The sequence below is a fragment of the Lepisosteus platostomus genome, chromosome 14 (assembly GCF_059453375.1).
Source record: "Lepisosteus platostomus isolate fLepPlt1 chromosome 14, fLepPlt1.hap1, whole genome shotgun sequence".
In the NCBI taxonomy this organism is placed as follows: domain Eukaryota; kingdom Metazoa; phylum Chordata; class Actinopteri; order Semionotiformes; family Lepisosteidae; genus Lepisosteus; species Lepisosteus platostomus.
In genome coordinates this window covers 35046954-35070790 of record NC_142624.1, presented here as the reverse complement: position 1 = coordinate 35070790, position 23837 = coordinate 35046954, and the positions used below count along the sequence as shown (strand labels likewise).

Below are 23837 nucleotides of genomic sequence, written 5' to 3'. Positions count from 1 at the left end.
CAGATATTACTGTCCCTAACATTACCTGTAATAAAGGTATGTGTGTGAAGAGGACACAGCATTCATTCATCACAAGTCTGCACCACCTCACAGGATTCTAAAGCCCAGACCAAACAGCAGAAATGCAAAAGATAAAAGTCATATTTTATTGCAAAAAAATGGTATTTAAAGCAATTGTGACAGAACACTAAAACGTTATTCAAACAGGCAGTCAAAAATAAAATAAGAATAAACTAAATATTCAACAGCTCCTGGAGTCAAACTCCTTCGATCTTCACCCGTGCCTTCATTTCCTCTCTCCTGCCATGCTTCTTTCCCCTTTTGTAAATGGGCGAGCTGAGGAACCTGGTGTCTGTGTGCTTGTCTCCGCGTCTCAATTTACTGCAACAAAGCACAAGAGTGAAAGAACACACCATCAGACAATGGATATCAAGACGGACCCGAGATACATTTTCATAGCAACTTTGCTCCCATATACCCTAACTATTTTTCTCTGACAGAGAGAGTTGAATTTCAGAGCAGTGGCTCTGTGGCCAAGGATCTGTGCCTGTGGCTAGAAGGTTGCCGGTTCAAATCCCACAGCCGGCAGAGGAATCCTACTCCGTTGGGCCCCTGAGCAAGGCCCTTAACCCCAACTGCTCCAGGGGCGCTGTACAATAGCTGACCCTGTGCTCTGACTCCAGGCTTCTCTCTCCCTATCTGTGTGTCTCATGGAGAGCAAGTTGGGGTATTCAAATTCCTAATGCAAGAAATTGTATAGGGCCAATAAAGTGATCTTATCTTATCCCTTCTGCTGAAACAATAACTGTAATTAGCCATTCTAAGCTGAAAACAAAAAAATTAACCCATGACTCTGAATCCCTAAGAGCAGAGGAAATAGTTAGTTTATATTTTGCAGGATGAGCAGTTTGTTTTTACCCCAGTAGTGGTGCTGTACAAGGTTAGGAAGAGAACCGAGGCTGGGGTGCCTCTACAACTGGCCAGCAGGGCGGCCCTCCAGGCACAGGCCTTACCAGTTGATGGGTGGATCTGCGTAGCAGACAGCAGCAGAGGCACATCTCCTCTTCCTCCCCGACTCTTCACCGGAGCAGTGGTTGGTGTTCATCAAACACTTCAGCACTCTTCCATCTGCAGGGGGAGGTACAGTTCAACAAAGCAGGTGTGAAACGGCCTCATGAAGGAATGGCGTCAAATATATGAGTGAAGGCAGAATGAAAACAAATTAACAAGGCCTCTGTCCAGTCAGAAGCTAGCACTGAGGAAACAGCTGTCAATTATGCATCACTTGTCATTTGCCGTAAAAGCCCTGAAGCAGTGAAGAGCAAAGTTGAGCTTTTTTTCTCCTTTAACCTGGATTCCCGAAAGACAAACACCGCATACCTGGCAAACTGTCTGCCGTTCTCGGGGGCGAGGCCTGTTGAACAGCGGGCTGTGGCGGCGACTCCTCATGAGACAGCGCCCCCTGCTGTCTGGGAGGACTGGAGAAACAGCTCTCTGGGGAGGCAGGAAAGAGCTCCCAGGGAGGCCTCTCTTCTGTGACCAGCTTCCTCAGGTCATTCAGGACAGCGGACTGCTCCAGCACAGGCCCCCTCCGAGGCTCGGATATGTCCTCCGGGTGCTCAGGAACAGGTGCTTTCCGTTTCCCACTCTGGGATTTCTTTTTACTCGACTGATTCCTGGCTTGATTATTCTGGGCTTTTTTGCTAGTTTCTGACTCCATCGCAGCTGTGGATTTTTCATTGCCATCTTCAGACAACAGAGGATCATAGCTGGGGGATTTGTGATTTCTTTCAGAGTCGACGGACTCGGTGTCTGTTGTCACGAAGAGCACTTTCGTTCTTCTGTGGTTAACAACATCGGGAACAAGCTTTTCTCTGTGAGTGACAACAAAGGTTAGTCTGTTCGCTGCAGAATCTGTGTTCTGACTTGTGGAGAACTTGTTCATGCTTAAAACATCTCCTTCTTCACTTTTCACCTTAGGCACTTTGTGCATTTTCTTTTTGTCTTTGCTTTCAGAGTTCTGAACTCCAGTCACGCTGCAAGGACCAGCGATCACGTACGTCCGCCTACTGTCTACAGAGTCAGCCACAGATAACACAGAGTCTGCTTCAGCCTTCCTTCCCCCAGCATTTTCCACACTACTAACATCGCGCAAAGCTGTGCCTGCAGTCTGACAGTCAAGCACTGTGTCACACTCATCGGGTGGTGCTGAGATGCCTGGTTGGCCATGACCAGCCCACTTCCTCCCATGATCTCTGGGATTTCGGGCATTTTCATTGTGGGAGATCACAAACGTTTTCCTTGGATTTTCCGCCCCAGAAGCGTCAGCCTCCAAGCAGCCTAAACCCCCGCTGCCCAGCGAAACGTTCTCGGGAGGTTTGTTTGAAATGTTCCTCGTATCCCTGCGGTCCTTAAGGTTGCGGAAGGTGAAAAACGTTCTCCTGCTGCAGTCGTCGTCCTGCTGCTTGGGAGTAGGCGACCGGTCCTCTTTTAAACCAGGGCCGTGTGGCTCAAACTGCCCGTCTGCGACAACTGGACCCGCGTCCTTGCCGTGAGCAGTCGCCCTCTTCCTCTTCTTCTTCTCCGGTGGCGCCGGGGCTTTCGCACACCTCAGAGCGCCTGCCGCTTGCTCCTTCTTCCTCGGACCCGCCTCGCTCCTCTTCTTCGCCGCTCTTTTGGGCTTGCTCTCCACCGTAACGATGGTGGCGGACGCCTCGCTGAAGGTCAACTCCATCTCCGTTTCCAAGGCGGCGGACTCCCGCCCGGGGGGCTCCTCGGGCGTCGGGGGGGCGTCTGGGAGAGGCTCGGCCGCGGACCCGGCACATGTTCTGCGCCCCGCTGGCTCGCTGACGGGGAGACAGCCAGGCTTATCCTGGGAGGGCACCTCTTCTGCATCGGTGTACAAGTCTGTCCATTTCTTCATCTTCACTTCTACCTCGCTGGGGCCTCGAGAGGGACGCTCGCTCGCTGGGCACGGACGGGCTGGCGCTGCTTCGGGGTCAGGGCAACAAGAGCTCCCTGCAAGAAAAGACCAGAGCGCTGCAAAGGGAACTGCAACTCATTTCAGGATTATAATGAATCAGCAAAGAAAAGTGCGTTTCAAACCACAATGAAGCTACCAAGTACATGGTAACGTGTCCAACCTCCAATTTACATCACAAAAGAGACAAAGTTTCAGTGTACGTATATCACCTTTCTGCTGTCATTGTTTGCGATGCTGAACAAGGTGACAATGTTTCCGGCAATGCAAAAGGACTTATTTCATTTCACTGTAAACATGCTTTATGCCAAGCAAATTTTGCTACCATATTAACGGTAAATATTTTCAAGAAACCAACACATACAAGGGGACATGTTTTTTAAATCGTTTTAAGTACTGCAAAAAAAGCCAACCAACTGAAATACACTCATAATAATTAATGTTGCTAGGAGACCACGTTTCTTATTTGCTTACAGAGACTAGCGAGCAGAAAGGGCTGCTTTCACTTCCCAACTCACACAAACTCTCGCCCTCACCCACGGCGAGACCAGCGGTTTCTCGTCTGCCTGGGAAACCATGGCAACCATACAGTGCTTTCACAAAGTTCACAATTTTACAGCCGATTTAAAAGTTGTAAAATGTTGCTAAACCGTCATTTTTTTGTTACCAAGATTTACTAACCATTCCGAGAAGTTGGGACTGCAGTTCCCCCTTAAGCTTACAACTGCACTAGAAGTGGAAGAGCGTTTCAAACTGAGCACAAGAGGTACTACTTCACCCAAAGGGGGGTGGGAGTCTGGAACAAGCTACTCAGCCATGTAGTTAAAAACGCTTGATTGTTTCCCACCCATTCCTTTTGGCTTGGGGAACATGTCAAAATCCTATGCCCAGAGAACTTCAGATAGAGTTCACGGAAATGCTCAGTGGACACCCCAGGCAGGGTAAGGATCAGCATGAATTCTGTACCCTGGCTTCTTTCAAGAAATGGATGAGATCCTCAAAGCAATTAACTACTGATTACCACATGGGTTTAATGGGCTTTTGGCCTCCTCTCTTTTAACTTCTATGTTTTCACTGTTTTTAAATGTGTTGATAACAGTAACACGGACACCAGACTTTTCAATTCACCTCTGCGAATTAAAAGAGGCTCGAGTGGGGAGCTGTGACAATGTTTTAAATGTTTTAAAAGAACAACATTAATCCAAAGTGTTTTTTCTCTCTTAATTTTCAGTGCAGAAACTTGTCTACTTGCCCCTCTCCATACCCATGACACGATCATATCGGATATCAGCACTATAAAGGTTAGCATAGTGAAGTATTCAAGTATAGATTCAAAGCTCTCCTGAACGTATGACAGATAAAAGACAAAAACATGATACCCAGATGATACCTTTGGAATGTCTTTGCTCAGGCAGTGAAGCCTTTTCTTGCTCAGGCTCGGGGGTGTTTCCCAAGTCAGTTCTGTGGCTCGGTTTCAGATGCTGTTGAACCGGGTCAGACTGGACTTCGGAAGAAGCTTTGCTACCGCCTACGGAGCGGGAAGCTCTGGTCAGCATCCTAGCACTGAACACAAAACCTCTACATTAATGATGCTGTTGGGGGAAAAAAAGTGTTCCTTGGTCACAGTTCTTTTAAATTTGAAAATTTCCTTTACACAGAAGAAAAAAAATCATAAATACGCCAGAGATGGTGCCCGGGTCCCAGCAGTGTTGATGGAGAAACACTCACTTCTGAGGGCATGAAGATCGGAGGAGTCCTTAAATGGAGAGAGAACACTGCTGGTTATTTCCACTGAAAGCTCTGTTCTCCAAAAAGCACAGAAAGACTTTGCTACTGATTTCATAGTGCGTTCTTGGAACCGTTTTTGAGATGGCTTTGAGCATTCAAACGTGTAAAGCACTATTAATGAACAGCAGAAAAAAAAAAACTTGGATTGGCCTGGAATTTAATACTACAGAAACTGGGATGAGAATGCTTTTCCCAACCCACAAAACTAAAAACACTGCTGAAACAAAATACATGGCATATCCGTTCAATGCCCAACATAAAACTTGACAAAGCCCTTGGGATATACTGCATGCTTAAACAATCCTGCCCCTGAGAAAGGTCTTCTGCAGGTACATGACTCATTCAAATAAAGAGGCCCTTACATCTGCATTAGAGCACAGGTCTGCGGCTGTAGCCATTGTGCTATAAGTACTTTCCAGCAGGTTCCTCAGGAGTGACAGCTGCAGAAAGATAAAGAAACAGTGAGGGAGAGCTTGCTTCATGCATGAGCACAAGAACAGTTACATTTGGCCATTCAAGACCACCTGGGAGTAAGCGGATAACTGACCCCTGGACCTCATCCAGCTGATTCCTGAAAGAAACCAGGTTATCGGCTTCAACAACATGGCAGGGTAGCTAGCTGCACGCTCCCCCCCATGCTAGAATTGTAGTTCAGCAGCTTATTAACTATACCACAGCAGTTATTAAATATAAGTTATTTGTACCTTGGCTTCTTCTAGTAATGGCAAGATGAGAGATTCTCTGGGATCACTTGGCTACAAGCAACCAAGCAGCTCAGTGGGCTGAATTGCCTGTCCTATATTCTCCACAGTTAAGTCTGGAGTCTTGATTCAACAAGTTCTTACTGGCAATGCCTTATCTGGATATACTGTATTAACATGACAACAGGAGGGAAGAGAAAGGCTATTAATACGCCCCAATGACAAAAGAAGAAACTACTGCACGCTCCGAGCCATCGCTTTGTGGCAAGGCCCTCGAACTGCTCCAGCAGAGCGCGAGACCCTTTGCCTCCGACCCACCAGCTGGCTCTGCCTGTGCCGATAGGACGCGTTCTCGAAAAGCAGCTTCTCCACCTCCCTCTGCAGCCGGACCGTCTCCGTCTCCAGCGCCCGGTACTTCTCCTTCGCGGCCGTGAGAGCCAGGGCCAGGGCCTTGTTGTTGTTCTTCAGGGAGATCTTAAAGATGGAAGAATTGTCTGAGAGGGAAACGAGTGGAGCGAGGAGCAAAGAAAAAAAAAGACAATGGCAAGTTAGGCATGTGGGGCACACAATTACGAAGGGCGGGTGGCGTCGAAGCAGCCGTACCCAAGAGAATTTGTATTGGGAGCAGCAGCTTTTAGCATCACGAGCGAAAAGGACCAATATTAAGCAGAGCACGCAACGCGCATTAGGTCAAGAGCTACAATGCACGCCAGACAGAAATAGACAAACAGACCTGTTCCTGCAAAACAACACCCACAAACTTGTGATGGCACTTTAATTGTGAAAGCACGACAGTTAAAGGGTGGTACATATTCTCGCCTCCCCAGCGAAGGTGCTGCTCTACATACTGATGTTTTTGGACTTTATCTTGGAAGCCAGCGACAAGTTCAGCTTGGCTGCTTTCAGAGGCCCCTGCTTCTTGCCAGCCATGATCTCCCGGATGTCAGCAATGGCAGAGTAGCTTGGAGACACCATGGTCAGGGGAGGCCTGGAGACAGAAAAAGAGCAGAAGAAGCACATGTACACAGTAGGTATCTGCCCCAGTATTCCTGGCCTGAGAGAGGTGACACACACACAGTAGGTATCTGTCCCCAGATACCTAGCATTCAGCAAAACATAAAAACAAAATCAAACATTAAGTGAAGTGCTGAAATTTCCTCAGCAGCCTAACAGATCCCCAATGTCCAATAAACAGTCATATCTATTACAGAAGAATGGTTTTAATCAAGAGGAGGCCATTCTGCTCGAAGAGCTCTTGGGGCAGTTTGTCGCAAACTGATTCCAGGATCTAACACAGCAGTCTCTTGGAAGAACACAAGGTTTTGACTTTAACAAGATGACATGAATGAGAGCAGCATTACTGTTTTTTTTTGTTTTTTTTTTTACACAACAGCGCTTTTTGATTCGTTATTCTTGTGCCGATGTGCGGCCCAGCTTTCCTGAGAAGCTCAAGGCCAGTTAACAGCCCTCCAGCCCCCTCCCTGGGGCTGAGACGTTATTGTCATGTAAGGACTTTTTTATGGACATTAATCTCGATAAAAACCCCGCGTCTTAAACTTTTAGTAATTATATGCTGCTCTGGCAATTCATCGTATCGGCACTATATTACTACTACTTTCTAGAACATTAGTCCTCTGTAGTTAATCGCTAATCAATAAAGATACAAGCAAGGCATCATCATTTGTTTCAAATAAAAAAAGCCGCAAGGGCGGAATCATTTAAAAGCATTTTGCACAGATGCTGTATTATCCTGAAAATGTCCGGTGCACACTAATATTATTTGACTAATCATTAAAAAGAGAGCTAGGGACGACAGTGAAAAATGTGCCTTAGAGCGTCGCTGCCTATGAAATTCAAATGTTTGAAAATATCGGATCTCCGTTGGAAATTATCACCATAAGCTACTACACCTAGCTTGAAGCTTTGCTATACGCTTACACGTTATCCCAGACTTGCAGCAAAGTCTGTCTTACTTACTATGTCGAGACGAACACCACAGTAAAGATGATATTTTTATTTAAAACGTCCCCACTTCAAATCCAAACAACGCGCAAACCAAACGACCACCCACCAGCCGGTTCAAAAGTGAAGTCCCGCCTCCCTGCCGAAAGCCAACGGCCAATCACAAACCGCCTCAGCACCGGACGCACTGCGACCGGCTGCCACCTACTGGAAGGCGTCTGTATTACCGACGCGGATTAACTTGGCAGGGGTGATGTATTCATTTCAGCGCCTCCAGAGAAATCCCATTCAGAAATTATTTTCTGTATGTATTTTTCTCATTTTTAATGAGTTGTAATAATAATTCCAATGTTCCCAATGTCCTACCAAAAAAAAAGAGTAGGACCTACAAGGGCGTGGAATACAGATCAAATATTCCTTAATTGGAAACGATCTCTTAAAAAGGCACATCAACGAATTAAGGGAACCTCCTTCAGTGGCCGAGTCAAATTCTTGAATCTGACAGAAAATCTGTGGTAAGACTCACAACTTTTAATGCTGCCAAAGGAGTTTCCAGCAAGCATTTATTCAGGGCTGAAAAGGGATGAAATCTCCAGTCTTCACATGAAACAGATCAGACCAAAGAAACTGAAATCTCCAGTCTTCAGATGAAACAGATCAGACTAAAGAAACTGAAATCTCCAGTCTTCAGATGAAACAGATCAGACTAAAGAAACTGAGATCTCCAGTCTTCAGATGAAACCGTGTAGATTGAACAAGATGAGACCTCCAGTCTTCAGATGAAACCGTGCAGATTGAACAATATATCAGCTAGTGATACTGCTGTCCCTGGAGTATCAGTATCCCATGTGGGAAGTGCTCTGTGACCAGGGCTGAGTGGGGATTGTGAGAATTGTGCAGCCATTACTCACCAGAAGCCCCAATGCACAGCAGATCAGTGAGAAACTGCTTCACAAACTGAATTAGGGAGCACGTTTAGGGAGAATGGATTGTGTACATGTGTTGTGACACCCCTACTCTTTCAAAAAAGTGCTATAACCTAGACATCAGAACTTCAAATGTATAATCTTGTGCAAAGGATGACACCTCCTACAGAAGAGTGTCTCTGGTCACCCTACTGAAGTCACTGGTTTGGACATTCTGAACCCAAACCACCTCTTACAGCAGCAATCTGGTTTTCCTCTTACTCCGAGGTCTCTGGTCCCTGTACTGACCAGGCCCAGCCTTGCTTAGTTTCTGAGATCCAACAAAATCAGGGCACTTTGTGGTAACATTGCTGACCGAGCTGTAAAACATCAACAATTTTTCTAGATGGCCTGCTTACCTGCAGTGACACAAACTCTCCTTTTGTCTTGCCTGTGCCTATGACACTAGTACACTCCTCTGCTCTCTAACTCTAGCTGTTGTCTTCAGTACCTGTGTCACTAGTACACTCCTCTACTCTCTAACTCTAGCTGTTGCCTTCAGTACCTGTGTCACTAGTACACTCCTCTACTCTCTAACTCTACTGTTGTCTTCAGTACCTGTGTCACTACTACACTCCTCTACTCTCTAACTCTACTGTTGTCTTCAGTACCTGTGTCACTACTACACTCCTCTACTCTCTAACTCTACTGTTGTCTTCAGTACCTGTGTCACTAGTGCACTCCTCTACTCTCTAACTCTACTGTTGTCTTCAGTACCTGTGTCACTAGTGCACTCCTCTACTCTTTCACCAGCTGTATTTAATCTTTTGGCCTACGGTACATTTTTGTGTCGTCTCCTTAAGGCATTTATAGATCCAGCCTCGGTCCTCCAGAAGAACTCAGTCAATGGCCTAGCAACTGGCTGGCCGATTCATTGCGTGATGAATACATAGTACTGCAAGCGATGAAGCAAGTCGGAGTGCAGTTTAATAGCTTTAATGAAATAGAGAAAAACAAACCGAAATCCTGATTCTTCGAGCCATAGAAGCTAAAAAGTATACCAAAAATCTTAATTTCAAAATGCTGAAGCTCCAGAGCTCACGAAGTTCCCCCCCCCCAAAAAAAGGGCTGAGTAACGGTATTTGACACACATGGTTTTTCACATTTGACAGGTCTACCGCACTTCAGATCTCACTAGAGATGCGGTAAAAAATAGAGAACCCCAAACAACGCCTTCCAGAGAGGTGCGAAGCGAGCTGCGACTTCCCCTCGTGAGTAACCAGAGCTGAGCGGACCAGCCGGAGGAGCGAGGAGCACAGCAGGTGAGTGAGCCTCCGTCGCACGTGAGCATCCCTAGAGCTGAGATACACAGCCACTCAAGTGTTTGAGTTGAGCTGAAAAACAATCAGCATAATAAATCTAAAGATTTAATAAAGTTAAATTTAAATAAATAATAAATATTAAAAATAATAGGGATTACAATGCATTTTACAGAACATCCTGTGTGGGGGTGTGTGCAGTTTGAATGCATAAATCAACTAATGAACGAGTCTATGTTAACAAAAAGATAACGACGTGTTTTTTGATGTGAAACAGAAATTCGGTTCTTGGAAAACAATAACAACTTTTGTTTCTGAAGAAATTGACGCCGGTGAGGAGATCAGACGGAACATCAGAAGGTGTGTTATGGATCGCACGACGAGCGATGAACTGGCGGATTTGGAAACGAGATTTTTCTGAGAAATCAGGATTGAAGCACTGTGTCTCGATTGCCTATAAACCTGCCATTTATAATAAAGTTTATCATTACTGTAGCTTGAAGGAAATAACACATTTATCCCAAAAGTGAGTAAATCAAAAGCTAAAACGCAATAGCCTAAAAGGGTTCAAGAAGTCATTTAGGTTCAAGACAAGGCAAAAGAGAGCACTTTATTAACTTTTTAACAAACAACCAGTTAAAAAAAAAAAGAGTACGTGAAATAGCAAGCACAGGTAAAAATCATATTACAAAAAGCCAGGAAAGGAACGGGAATATTGCAACGAATAAGAATAAGAATAAGAATAAGAATAAGAATAAGAATAAGAATAAGAATAAGAATAAGAATAAGAATAAGAATAAGAATAAGAATAGTTATTCCAATTTGATAACAGCAAAAGAATTGTCAAGCATGAAGAAAATATTTCAGAACCAAAATGGGAACCTTCTAGACAACATCAGTAAGGGATACACACAGGGCTCGTGATCTGGTGTATTAAGGTTTTCTGAAGACGTCTGAAGAAAGTTTCCATTAAAAGATGAATTCTTAAATTGCAGGCATTGGACGTTGAGGAAAAAGCGGGTGTCTGGTTTTTGAGAATTGGTTATGAAACAGGAATCAGAGGTCTAGGTGAGGGGTGAATACTCAGATTGGGGAGGTGTAACGAGTGGAGAACCACAGGGATCAGTACTAGGACCAGTTTGTGGTCATTTGTGAGTTTCAGGACTGCCCCAAGTCAGGTATGTGTGCTGAAACAGAACCAATTACTGTAGACATAAGCAGAAGGAAGAACACTGACTCACTGTGGAAATATCTGTGCATCCTCAATAAATCACCTATTGAGAACTATATAGTCTGAAATAAAGGAGTGGATTCTTAATTAGCAGGTTGAGGAGAGACGGTCTGTGAGCTGGAGATGTTGGAAATATTGCAGTTTAAGTTGGGAATTTTTGAAACCAAGAGACCAGGGAACAGAATAAGTCTCACCAAGCTGGCAGCTGTAAGCACAGGTGATTAGGGGCCCGGGTAGAAAAAAAACACGGCAGAAAGAGGGGTCCCCCAGGGCTAGGACTGAGAACCCCTGCTCTACTGAATCACGAGCACTGACAGTTCGAAGGGGAGGTTTAATACCGGGGTCTCAGACTCAGGACTGAAGGGTCTTCTGGTTTTTGTTCCATCCACGTTCTGTTCCACAGCTGATCCAATTATATAATTAACTGCTTGATTGGAATACTTTCATCCATCCAATTTTCTAAATGCTTCATCTAATTTGGGGCGCAGCGGTGGCTCTGTGGCTCAGGACCTGCCCCTGTGGCTGGAAGGTTGCCGGTTCAAACAGTTGGCAGAACAATCCTACTCCGGTGGGCCCCTTTGCAAGGCCCTTAACCGTAACTGCACCAGGGGTGCTGTACAATGGCTGACACTGCACTCTGACCCCAATACTACACCCCTGCACCCCCTTCTGCCCTTCCTCTGTCTCCCTTTCAGACACCCCCAACTCCTTTTCTCTCCAGCTCCATCCCCCATCCCCCATCCCCCAAGACTTCTCACCTAATGCACCTCAGGGTGCAGAACTGAAAGTCTGAAAACAGCATGCTTTATAACGGCTAAAAACTCACTGTGAAGCGCTGCATAACTGATCGTTTTCCAGCAACCTCACAAAATGAGAAGTAAACTTCTCACACAGTGCAGCTTTTGACAGTTTTACAGAACTCTGATATTCTCTGACAGTCTCATTGAGTGCCCACCAGTGTCAGACAGTGCCTTTTAACCTTCATGTTGGGTTCTTCTTCTTCCTAATCTGTTTTGGACCCAATTAGACATGTAGGTTTTGCAAAACTTGTTTTGTTTCTGCATTCCTCCTGAAGCTGAGAGGCCTGTCTTTTGCAGACATCAGCAATAGCTAGACTGCCATCACACAGATAATGCCTCTTCATCCATCAGCAAGAGTTCATGTTGGTCATGAGAGAACCAAAAACATGATATCTTAATAGGACACTAAAAAGAAGTTACTAAGCAGAAAGACACCATAAGGATAATTCTACAAAATCTAGATCATTATTACTTTCATGTCATAAAATGATCTCTATATCACATGTAACTTTCCAGGAAAGTTATTTTGTCAAAGTAAGTTTGCAGAAGAAACAAAGGAAGACTGTACAGCTCATCTGTCAAGAGGTGTTACCATGAAAAACTAAGAACAAGTTTCCCCTCTGCCCAAAAAGAAATCAACATGTCAAGACATATCTTACTTCATCTGCACTGCATATTACTGCAACCGAAATCTATTACAACTACATCACATCTGTGATATTGTACTCATTAGACTGTGAGCTCTGATCTGGGAAAGAAAAGGCTTATGTTCACAAGGTACTCTAACGGATAACTATACCCTCACACCTGCGGACCGCGGCAATACTGGAAACATTTTTTTATTTTCACATAACAGAAGTGAACATATATCTGAATTCTTTAATAAACTCATTATCCTTGTATTTGTATTTACAAGGGTCTTATGTGCAAACATGAAACATGAGCTCACAGTCCTTTTATCTGTGTGTTTCCGGACAGTCCTTGGTGTAGAATACAGCGTGAGGGCACACCTGCCCTCTGAAGACACAGGTATGGGTGCCTGTGTTACATCCTCAGGTGAAGTCGAGTCTTCTGCAGTCTGCAATGTAAAGACTCAGACGTGTTTGCTTGTGCTGCTCCATGAAGTTGCCCACCCGCCCGTCGAACAGCACAAACGACGAAACTCACCGCAATCGTTAGTGCTGCGTTTGTCGCTGTAAGTAGCGTTTGTGCTGCTTTCGTTTCCGAGATACTGTATGGCGCCTTGGTTTTTCGGGTAATCATGTGACTATCTACAAGGAAGTTTATAGGTACCAACAAACTCGGCACTTGAACTCCTGGTTGTGATTAAAACAATGGGGGCAATTTGTTTTCCGAGTCTGTCTGCTCGGGTGGGGTTGATGTTTCCTCTGTCACTCTGTGACGTACAAAACAGCAAAGTAACGACCACCAGATCTTTCAGTTGTGATCTTTTGATCAGTTGATCCCAGACTTCGCAGCCTTTACGCGAATAAACAGTCTTACATTTAGGGAGGAGTTACTATGAGTTCATTGGGTTGGGAGTTTTCTTTTAATTTTAACCATGTTCTCGAAAATGTTTTTCTTGTGTACTCCTTTCATTGGTGAAGAGACACCAGTTTCCAAATTACCGCTGGTACAACACGAGAGCCCATATTCACATTTTCAGGTACTAGTTTCAAGATCGATATAATTTAACAATAAAAAAAAACAAAATTGAAAGCACGAGCATAATACTGTAACGCAACGGGGGCTCAGGCGGGCGCCCTTGCCGCATCTGGTCGGCCCCTGCACCCTCCGGGGCTCGAACCCGCGACTTCCGCGTCTCTCTGCAGCGACCTAGCCCCGTGAGCCAAAGAGAGATCTCTCCACAGCCCAGTAGCTGTGGTCCTGCTATCACAGGGAAGGGCGGTGACGTCACCCGCTCTGGTACGCCGGCTCTTACACAGCGCCTGTCGGCCGTAAGCGTTACAATACTATTATGATCATAGACTTTACATTTCTATAATTTTTTTAAGTACAAATCAGAAGGTGTTCCCCTACCTTAAATATACGATGACAATTGTTTAAATACCATGTATTCATTACAGAAAGCAGCGGAGACAGTTATATTGCAAATAAAAAAAATATTTATTTCGAAGCGTACGGGACGTTGTGAATCAATAAAGATGTTAAAAAAATAAGCCGATGTAGTTATTTTGTAAATAAGTAAAGCATTTAAAAAATAGATTCTCATTGACAATGAGCCGATCCACCTGGCGCTGCTCGCTTGAACAGCTCTCAGACACGTGATTAGCTAAACCCCCGAACAGCTCGGGCCGCGATTGGGTGAAGAGTGAGAATCGACACTCTGATTGGGTACAGCGCCACAGCGGAAGTTCCTAGAACATGTAGATACACAGGTGATGGATGTTCTTCTTGGTCCAAATACTGTAGCCCCGGTTAAGCGTTTGTGCTGTATGAGCACGCTGGATATACAGTAACACATCCATTGTGTTCCAATTACTAATCAATCTAACAGAAGACGCACTGAGGACAAAACTGAATAGCAGACAAAGTATGTCATGGCATTCACAGCGCGTTCACGACTCCGATAGCATGACACGATAGGAGTGCGCGCATCACGATCACATCGCGATACCCATTGCGACTGGCGCATCACTGTCACGGCGCCACTGTCGCGACATTAAGTCCATATATCGCGATATGACATACCCCGACAAAACGCCCCGCCCCCATGTCGCGACATGGAGTCCGCATATCGCGATATGACATACCCCGGCAAAAATGCCCCTTCCCCATGTCGCGACATGAAAGGCCCTATGTCGCGATATGACATGCCCAGCCAAAACGCCCACCCCCATGTCGCAACATGGAGTCCACATATCGCGATATGACAAAAACTATCACGCACATGTCGCGACATGGAGTCCATATATCGTGATATGACAAGAACTTTCACATACATATCGCGACATGAAGCCCGTATATCCTGATATGACATACCCCGACAAAATGCCCTGCACCCATGTCACAACATGGAGTCCATATGTTGCGATAGGACATACCCTGACAGGATATGCTGACCCCATGTCAGGACACAAAGTCCATATATCGCGACACGTCCTATCTGGGTATATGATATGAGACCTTTGTTGCGACAGCTGTGCCAGGGTGGCATGGAAGCAAGGCAATATACAGTACATATATCCCTATCAACGTGGTGCGGAGGTCTTGTCGCGATGGTATTCCACAGTTACGCGTTTGACAACAGAAAAGGTTTTACATACATTACAACCACAGGTTTATGTCATAGATGGTTAACTTGTTGGTATGCGTCATGTCTTAGTATTATTCACATCTAAGGAGGCTCATATGTTTATCGATATTGATTGTCTTTAAAATGTTAAGGGTACGAGCTAAACTGTAACAGACGCTTGAACTCGGCAGACGGGGTCACTGGAGGTCAAAGTCACCGTGCATGGTCACGCGATCAACAGGAAACCAAGGCGCTGTATCTCGGGAACGAAAGCAGCACAAACGCTACTTTCAACGGCACAAACCGGCACAAACGTGGCACTAACGAATGAGGTGGGTTTCATCGTTTGTGCTGTCTGTAGGGAGCCAACTTCACGGAGCTTTTATCTTGCCTTTAAATATTCAGCGGACTTGAGCATAACATACCAGAAGAACGTGCACGTACGTGTGGGTTTCAGAGTTTGGAGTAAATGCATCACCCCAAGGGTAATATCGAGTGAGGCACCATGAAAGTAAAAACTGCCAAGGTATTAAAATATTAAGTTCTGAAGATCTTGTTTGATCCTTCATGATGCTTTTAAACTTGTATGAAACCCACGAAATTAGTATTCTACTGTATTTCCGATGCCAAAAGACACCTAATCTGTACATTCGTGACTTCCCACAAGACTTAACACTGAATTGTTATAGTCGTATTACAGTGCTAACCAATTAATCGTACATTTAATTGCAAGAATGGTCCGCTAACAAAAGCGTCAAATACATACCTTGGATGTATTTTAGCTCGGTAAACGTCGTTCACTTAAAAATACTGCAGGGCATTTAGAGGGGATCTGAATAGTTATAAAATGCACACTCGCATCTATCCGTCAATATAATCTTAATGTTATTCATGCATTCCAAATCTTTTTTTGCGTTTAAACGAGATATTTGCAGCACTCAAATGAGATAACATTGCGTTTAAACGCAATTGTTACTTCATGAATAATATTGCCTATTATATAAATATCTTGCAATATACAGAGTAATGTATGCATTAACATTATTTCATACATAGTAGCATTGTCTTTAACAACAGCAGAAACTCGTCACACTCCTCTTTGTGCAAATTAATTAATTAGAATTAGAACCGTGTTATTCATCACGTGAAACTGCAGAAACATGTACTTTACATAGATTTTGCCTAATCTTTAAACAATTAACATAATACATTTTCCATGACTTGACAGTAAGGCTATAGTAATACCTATTATTAGATTACTGTTACTGTTGGTCCATCGTTGAATCTTTAAGAACAGAAAACCTTAAAAGCCTTTAGCCTACGATTACAACAAATATCTGTGAACCTGGTATTATTTGGTATTGAAGGGAAAAACAAGAAAAATAAGTATTGCTGTGTCAGTGTGTACAGACATACATGTAAAGAGATATGTACTGTCAAACAAAATTGAAAACAATTCCAGCATGGCACACAAGCCGTAGCCAACAGAGTGACATAATTAGGAAGAAAGTCCTGGTGCTGGCAAGGAGTTAGCAGCACAAGTTATTGTATGTATCTCATTTAAACTTAAGTATCTCGTTAAAACGCAATATTATCTCGTTAAAAGGCAATACATATTTTTTTCCCCCGTGGCGCTAATCAGCTTCCGTAATGATATCCCAATACTGGAATATTTGCACGCCTCCGTGCCCCAGAAGTGAGAGAACTACTGTACAAGCAACACTTCGAGGAAGGTGCAAAGCGCCGCTCAGGATTCCCCTCATAAATAGGAGCGCAGCCAGAGAGCCTCATCAGCGCGGGACAGAGCCGGGTGAGTGACGCTCCTTCGCGTGGACACGTGGACAAGCACCTTAACTGCTGCTGCATGTACGGGATTCAGTCCATTGAGGGGGAATCAGGTCTTTGTATTGCAAAAGTACGGTCGTATCCAATTCAATGCATTCTCGCATTTGAGAGACTAGGTGCGATTTAAATGCACAGAAGAAGAAAAAAGATTTACGTCATGTTAATTAAACACTGACATTTCTTTCTAAAGTTTAGGAACTGGTGTTGGAGGAAAGAAAAAACACGTTTTCCGGCAGAAATTTGAGCGGGTAAGGAGCCGGAGTCACTGATGGCACGACGCGCTATTAGCGAATGGGAGCAAGTTTGTGAACAAGAGATTATTTATCTGAAAATACGTCTTGAGTGGCTTTGCTATGAGTGCTTTGAAAAGCTCACGATACAACAAAGTGTATAAAACACAATGGCTTCTTATAAATATAGAATTATTTTGCATGATACTTTGTATTGTGTAATAAACTGTATAAAACGCCCATGATGGATACAGATCCCACACTTTGTTGTAGACGCTGTTCAATCTAGACGCATCTTTGACTTTTGAGTTTTGTCCCGACAGCAGGTTCTTATTAAACAAGCAGGAGAAAATGTATCTGCCGTCATCGTCTTGTCTGATAAGCGCTGTCACTCTTTCTCTGTCAGCAGGGATCGGAGAAATGAAGACTTTATCTGCAGTGTGTGCTCTCGCCTGCCTGGTGCTCGTATCTGCCTCAGGTATAAACTGTCCACCTTTTACACTTCTGCCTCCCGGCTGCTTATATCCTATCTATGTTGTATCGTATCTTCTGACGAATCATGTTTTGGCAGTAAGAAATGGCAATGTTTAATTTGCTCATGATGCATTACTCCTCATTAAAAAACAGGTTGCGTTATGTGCAGGTACAAACGCAGATGCTACTGTAAATCTTAATTTTTAACTTCAGTTGGCTATGTGTCTGTGAGAAAACAGAGCGAATAAGCATTATTTAAAAAGATACAAGAAACAGAAGCCAGGTCAGAAAAAACGATTTGAGGCTGGGATTTATTTTAAAACTGAACGTTCTGTGGTTGTTTAGGTGTAAATCTCATGTATTATATGTACCAAAACGAAAAACAAATGTAATTTGACGTTACTGCATAGTATAAGAGAATAATATAAGTGTATAGTATATTTATACTATCAAATCATAATGCAAGGCAGCAAACGTTTTTTTTTTGTATATGTACATTTCCTCAATTTATACTATAAAACATGTAAATGGACAAACGGTAGAAATCGGACTATGGAAACGTTTTCTGTGCAGTTAAACTCAGAGAAACGGAGATCCGCTCATCGCAGACGTGTTTAACCTCTTAGTCGTAGTCAGTCTCTGCCAGCTCCACCTCTACCCTCTCCTACTCTCACCTCGTAGTGCGCCGCAAGTATCTTTTTATTGTTTTGTTTTTTTACATTTTTTCGCAGTAATATTTTTTTTTGTATTTGCGTCTTTGTATGTTTGTTTAGTCGCACGTATTGAGTGCGTTTCCAGACGGGAGGAGGCACGTCTATCTGACCAATGTAGTTTTGTAGCTTGAGTACAGAAATACCCCCTATTCTGAGTTATGAATAATAATAATAATAATAATAATAATAAATAATAATTATTTGTAAATCAACTTTCCAAACCCAAGGACGCTGTACATACTGATAAAGAAATGAAGACTTTACTGATAAAGACGAGCAATAAAAAGTAAAAGGAAAAAAAACGAAAACAGCACATATGGCCGAATGCAGAATGCAGGGAACGCAGACGCCGGCCCTAGTGAAAGTGTTCTTCTGCTATCTTCTTCCGAGAAGCCAGTCAAGAGAAGTAAACCGCCGGCCGAGACCTCCGACTGACCCTGAACCCAAAGGCTCGTTTAACAGCCACGCGTCGCGGCTTCAACACAGCGGGTTTCTTCTTTCTGTTCTCCACGCGCAGTCGGCCAAATACAGTAGCTCTTACCTCATATTATTAGTATAGACTTGTCCTTACAGCACATGTCTTAATAACGCCCATCTCTGAACTGGCTTCCTCACTCTGTTCTCCTCCCCGCCGAGAGCTGGTGTGTGGGGAGCGTACTGGCGCACACTGGCCAATTATTATCGTCATCATCATCTTCATCTTCATCGTGTGATCAAGGCACGTTGCCGCATGTGCCTCTGGTTCATGTCTAGCTGTTGATTCTGAAAGAGTCCAGTCAGTCAGTGAAGCCCGTCAGGGATTCAGTGAGGATTCTGAATACTTGAATGCACAGCCTTCTCGGTGAAAGACTACAAAGAGATAATACAGACAAACTCTATACCTCTTCTGCACAGTAAATATCAAAGGATGCTCACTTTCATTTCATGGTACAGTAAGTATTCCTCCTACGTTTTAATCAAAAGAAAACTGTCTGTCTGTCTGTGTCTGGGTGTGCTTTAAAATGGACTGGTGTCCCATCCAGGGAGTACCCTGCCCTGCACCCACTGCTTGGTGGGATAGGTTCAGGTCCCCTCTGACCCTCTGCTGGATAGAGCAGTTAGAAAATGGAGGGATTTCCTCCACTGAAACAGATTTCACTTCCATCTTGCTTCTTCTCCTCCTTGTCGTTTGGTGTCTCTGCTCTGCAGATGTTCCAGATGTGCAGGCAGACCCTGAGGTGGATGTTGGAGACTGGGACACCTACTGCCCCACTGCCTTCCCCGGGCTGTGTAAGAGCCAGTCCTTTACTGAGGGACACAATGTTTACACCTACTTCACACACCACCTCAACTTCACTTATGCTGAGGTATGAGGTTCCTTGTTCCTTGAATATTCCCATGATATCTCATCCAGCTTCAGGTCATCAGTGAACACTGCTGCACAGTGTCACGATGTGTAGGTCAGGACCCTATGCAGACGGTAAAATCCAGAAGAGACTGGGAACAACAGGGAAAAATGACAGGATCAGGATGGGATGACTGACAGGGGGGCATGACGGCCGTGTTCCGGTGCTTGGGGGGCGTGGCGCAGGCAGACAAGTCCAAAACTATCCAGAAGGGGAAACCAGGAAGCTGTCCAAAAGTCCAGAGCCGGGAGATCCATCCGAAACAAAAACTAGACAAGGATAAAAACCGGAAGGGGATCCGGTGCAGGGAGAGGGAATAAAAATGGGATGTGGAGGCCAGGCGCTCTGAGCCCCGGACTGAGCAGGGTCAGGACACCGATAGGAGGCCTGTGCCCTCAAGCCGCGGGCGTAGGGCGACCAGGTGGTAGGCGGGCTTCCCGGCGTCTGTCTTCCAATGCAGAGCCGGGAGTAACGAGAGCATCCGGCTTAAATAAGGAGGGGCAGGATTGGCGGCATGTGCACATGATCAACTAAAATGTGAGAGAGCCAGAGCGCCCTTAATAATTCCTCTTTAGGAGGAGGGATTATGATCGTGACACACAGGCACCTAGGAAACCTGCTACTTCTGAAACCAGTCCACATTGTAACAAACGCTCACCTGTGTCTATGAGTTTGTCAAGCTGTTAATCTGTAGCTCATCTGAAAACCCCAAACCTCCCTGAGACAGTTCTGTAATGTGACCAGGGGAATCACATAGTCACATGATGGAGGCTCGAACCTGCAACAGTGAATCATAAAGCCCTTCTTCAGCCCTTCACAGAAGCCAGATTCTTTAACCCCCTGTGCCACTTTGGAGTTCTCCTGTCTTCATCTTCTTCAATTAACTTAAACAGTTTTTGAAGCTCATGAATCATTAGGGGAAATCATCTCATGAATGCTGATGACAATGTCTGAACCCAGACTCCAGCGGTGCTCAGGGGCTCATCAGGCAGCATGCTTTCTCTGCACACAGATGTTCTGCCGGCGGAAATACAGTGGCGGACACCTGGCCTCCATTCACAGTTATCGGATCAACCGGCTCGTCACATGCCTGACCACTCACTGCAACCACGCGGCCCGTGTCTGGATCGGGGGGTTCGAGCTGTTCCGGGTAAGAACTACGCCAAGCAACACTGTGGTATCTTCCTCCCATCCGGTTGCAGTGCTGTTGTTACAGCTGAGAGCTGGAGTTCCCCTGCAGAAGTAAGGAGCACTTAGACCAGGTTATGTACAGTCGAGAGGAGGCCATTCAGCACATGTGGCCTGTTTGGTAGCTAGCAGCTAATTGATCTGATGATCTCATTCAGAGTTATTGGCTTAAACAAGATGTCTGGGCAGCTCCACACTCCTACAACCCCTTGTTGTGTAAAGCTGGAAAGAGCTGGAAAGGAAACTTGCCAGGGTCAGGAAAAGCAAACGTATTGCACTGCTGATCAACACATGTTAAGTCAGTGCAGCCTGCAGCACCTGTGTATGAGCCTTGTGCCCTAACTCCCATGGTGTTCTTTCAGAGTGGTCGTTTCACATGGACTGATGGCACACAATGGGACTACTCTCGCTGGATTGCTGGGTTTCCTGTAAGATACATACGGGCCTGTGTGGAGCTGAACTGGAACAGTAAGTGTGCCACCATAGTTCTGCCTTCCTTGATAACCAGCACGTGCAAGGTGAAGCATCTCAGTTTGTATCACCTGACAGCTTGTAAAACTTTCATTGAGGAAATATAACGTGCAACAGTTTACAGCTACTCTCCTTCTGAATGTGTGACAATGTGAGCTGAGAATAATATAGGGAGAAATCTGAAATATTCTGCACTTATAAACTGGAATCTACTGGAATCTAGGTTATGTGTAAAAACTGACATGGATCACGAGGTCATGGATCACGAGGTCAAGGATCACGAGGTCAAGCTCCCAGTGACCCAGGACCTGCCGGCTGTGCACTGCTGGCTGCAGTAAATGCATTTCTGTGTGCTGGATGAGGAGGACACCTGTGGTTAAGAGCTCTAGAGCGTCACAGCACAAAGGAAGGAGAATTAACCAATAGCACCTGCAACAGTACCTCAATTACACAGGATAGCAGGAAGAAAAGTCTCTCAGATTCAGTGAAAAGCCTTTTCTTCAGGGGTGAATGTCAGTTTGAGCATTTTGTTTGTGCTCTAATAATAATAATTGGTTACACTTTTTCTGGACACTCCACTCAAAGCGCTTTACAGGTAATGGGGACTCCCCTCCACCACCACCAATGTGCAGCATCCACCTGGATGATGCGACGGCAGCCATAGTGTGCCAGAACGCTCACCACACATCAGCTATCAGTGGGGAGGAGATCAGAGAGTAATGAAGCCAATTCACAGAGCACAGAACTCTAGCATTTTTAAACCCTTCAGAAAGTCAATAAAATATAATCATTCCTTTTAATATTAATAATGAACTACTGACAACAGTGCAGGAGGTTCTGCCTCCTCCCTCGTCAGACTTAATGAGCCGCTACAGTGCTGTGCGGGTAGGCAGGGGAACCTCTCGTGGCTCATCCTGGGACTGGGGGCCTTTTCCTGTCTCTGTTCCAGTCCGAGGCACCTGGAGTGACCACAGCTGCAGCCTGAGGAAGCCCTTTGTGTGCAAGCACAGTTTCTAAAGGAAAACCTCTCCGCTCTGCCTCTGCGCTGTGCTACAGTCATCGCTGACCACGGGCACTGACCACTGACCACTGACCACCGACCACCGACCAGAGCAGCCTTGCCTTCTCCAGGTTCAGGAATGGGGGTGGGGGGAGTTTGTCTTCCCCATTTCCTGAAGAATTCGATCAATGCCACTGTCTTGCAAAGCGATTCAACAGAAAAGTTTATTTTTCTATTGATGTAGAAGATTTTTCAGCAGCAGCTGCCTTGATAAGAAGTTACAAATGGGAGCTGTCAAGTAAAAAAGATGAGCTAATACCAATTTACTAAATTGTTTTGTTTGATTGTTTCTGCTTTTCAGGAAGGGATTAACTTTTAATTGTTCCTTTTCAAAAGTAAATCTATGAGTGCAGTCTTATAAAAGCAGACACCCTTCTTCAAATTACAAGATGAAATGTCGTTGTTGGCTTGACTCAAATAAGATCATGCTCATGTTTTGTCTAAGAAGACCTGCCCTCTGGGTTTTTAATGAAGGACTTGTGTTTTCATCTAGACTGTAATGATACTGTTTAATAACAGACAGAAGGAAGATTTCATTCAGTCTTTGTGTCCTGGTGAGTCTGTGCTACTGTGTCCACTCGGTGTTCTTTGCTTCTGCAATATGAAATAAGCAATAAACTGCGTTTGATGAGCATTGAGATGTCTGCATCAGTGTCCATCTTTCTATTTTCTGACTTCTCCTGTCTTGCTGTGGTTGAACTGCTGTGTAATTTACTAGCTGGTTTTCTTGACAGGCTGGCAGTGCTTGGTGGGGGACAGGTAGCAACCTGGTACCTTGGAAACAACACTTCCGTTGTACAGATCAGGGCTGGCCCTTGGCTCAGGTGACGAAGGACACTGCCTAGGTCCCTAGAGGCCACCAGGGGGCTCCCTCAACATGCAACACAGTCTTTTACTCAGCACATTAAAATGCGAGCCAAAAAAAATCCCTCCGGTGGTTCAATCTATTGCTTTTGTGCTAACCTAGGCTGTTTGTCAGCTATAAATGACAATATTATTAGCTGTGAATGTAAGTGGAGCAGTTTATTTCACTGTCAGTGTAGCAAACGACTCTCATGTTCGCCGTAAGGTGACCGTATCGGAATGGTTTCAGCCGCTGCTGCCGAATGTTGCGCTGTTAACACGTTCTGGTTCGGAGCTGATAACAGGAGCGTACTGTAAGAGCAAATCCTGATATGGAAGCATCCCCTTCCAAGATCTTGCCTAGGGTCCGCAAAATGCTAGGGCCGGCCCTGATAAAGATATTCAAAAGTTATAAGTGAGCTCTCTCTTCGTCAATCGACTGATGGTTTAGTTCACTGCCAGCAGGCGGGCACGAGCGATGCAGTTTTCCCAACCATGACAGTAGACGCCATCTTGTGGTGAAGTGCAGCAGAGCAAAAAAGTCCGTTTCTGTGTGTTTTACAAACTTTAATGAATGTTATACGAGAATCTCCACACCGTCTTATTTTAGACATTTTTAACCCCGCACAGTAACACCATAGCGCAACCTCAAGCCGAGTCACCCTCAGCACCGTTAAAACAAAATA

At 44.8% G+C, this 23837-nt stretch overlaps 2 protein-coding genes across 10 annotated transcripts; one reads left to right on the top strand and one right to left on the bottom strand.

The window, feature by feature from the left end:
- Positions 1–132: 132 nt before the first annotated feature.
- Positions 133–7578, bottom strand: sgo2 (shugoshin 2). Of its 3 annotated transcripts, none has more exons than XM_088605867.1 (9): positions 7447–7578; positions 6318–6457; positions 5788–5963; positions 5131–5208; positions 4660–4736; positions 4371–4543; positions 1381–3018; positions 1014–1128; positions 133–381 (listed from the first exon to the last, which is right to left on the bottom strand). In XM_088605867.1, the coding sequence occupies exons 2-9, from the start codon at positions 6442–6444 to the stop codon at positions 258–260; spliced, it is 2508 nt and encodes an 835-aa protein (XP_088461993.1). In that variant the 5' UTR covers positions 6445–6457; positions 7447–7578; the 3' UTR covers positions 133–257. The 3 variants fall into 3 exon arrangements, with proteins under 3 accessions (XP_088461993.1, XP_088461994.1, XP_088461995.1); XM_088605868.1 differs by having other exon boundaries at positions 4371–4537; XM_088605869.1 differs by lacking the exon at positions 7447–7578 and having other exon boundaries at positions 5788–5943; positions 6318–6450.
- Positions 7579–16636: 9058 nt separating this feature from the next.
- Positions 16637–22946, top strand: LOC148649340 (lectin-like). 7 transcript variants are annotated; one of them, XM_088605932.1, is made up of 7 exons: positions 16637–16752; positions 16978–17035; positions 17424–17495; positions 19393–19550; positions 20602–20739; positions 21140–21245; positions 22198–22946. In XM_088605932.1, the coding sequence occupies exons 3-7, from the start codon at positions 17438–17440 to the stop codon at positions 22263–22265; spliced, it is 528 nt and encodes a 175-aa protein (XP_088462058.1). In that variant the 5' UTR covers positions 16637–16752; positions 16978–17035; positions 17424–17437; the 3' UTR covers positions 22266–22946. The 7 variants fall into 7 exon arrangements, with proteins under 7 accessions (XP_088462058.1, XP_088462052.1, XP_088462054.1 ...); XM_088605926.1 differs by having other exon boundaries at positions 16639–16752; positions 17427–17495; XM_088605928.1 differs by having other exon boundaries at positions 16737–16808; positions 17427–17495.
- The last annotated feature ends 891 nt before the right edge of the window (positions 22947–23837 follow it).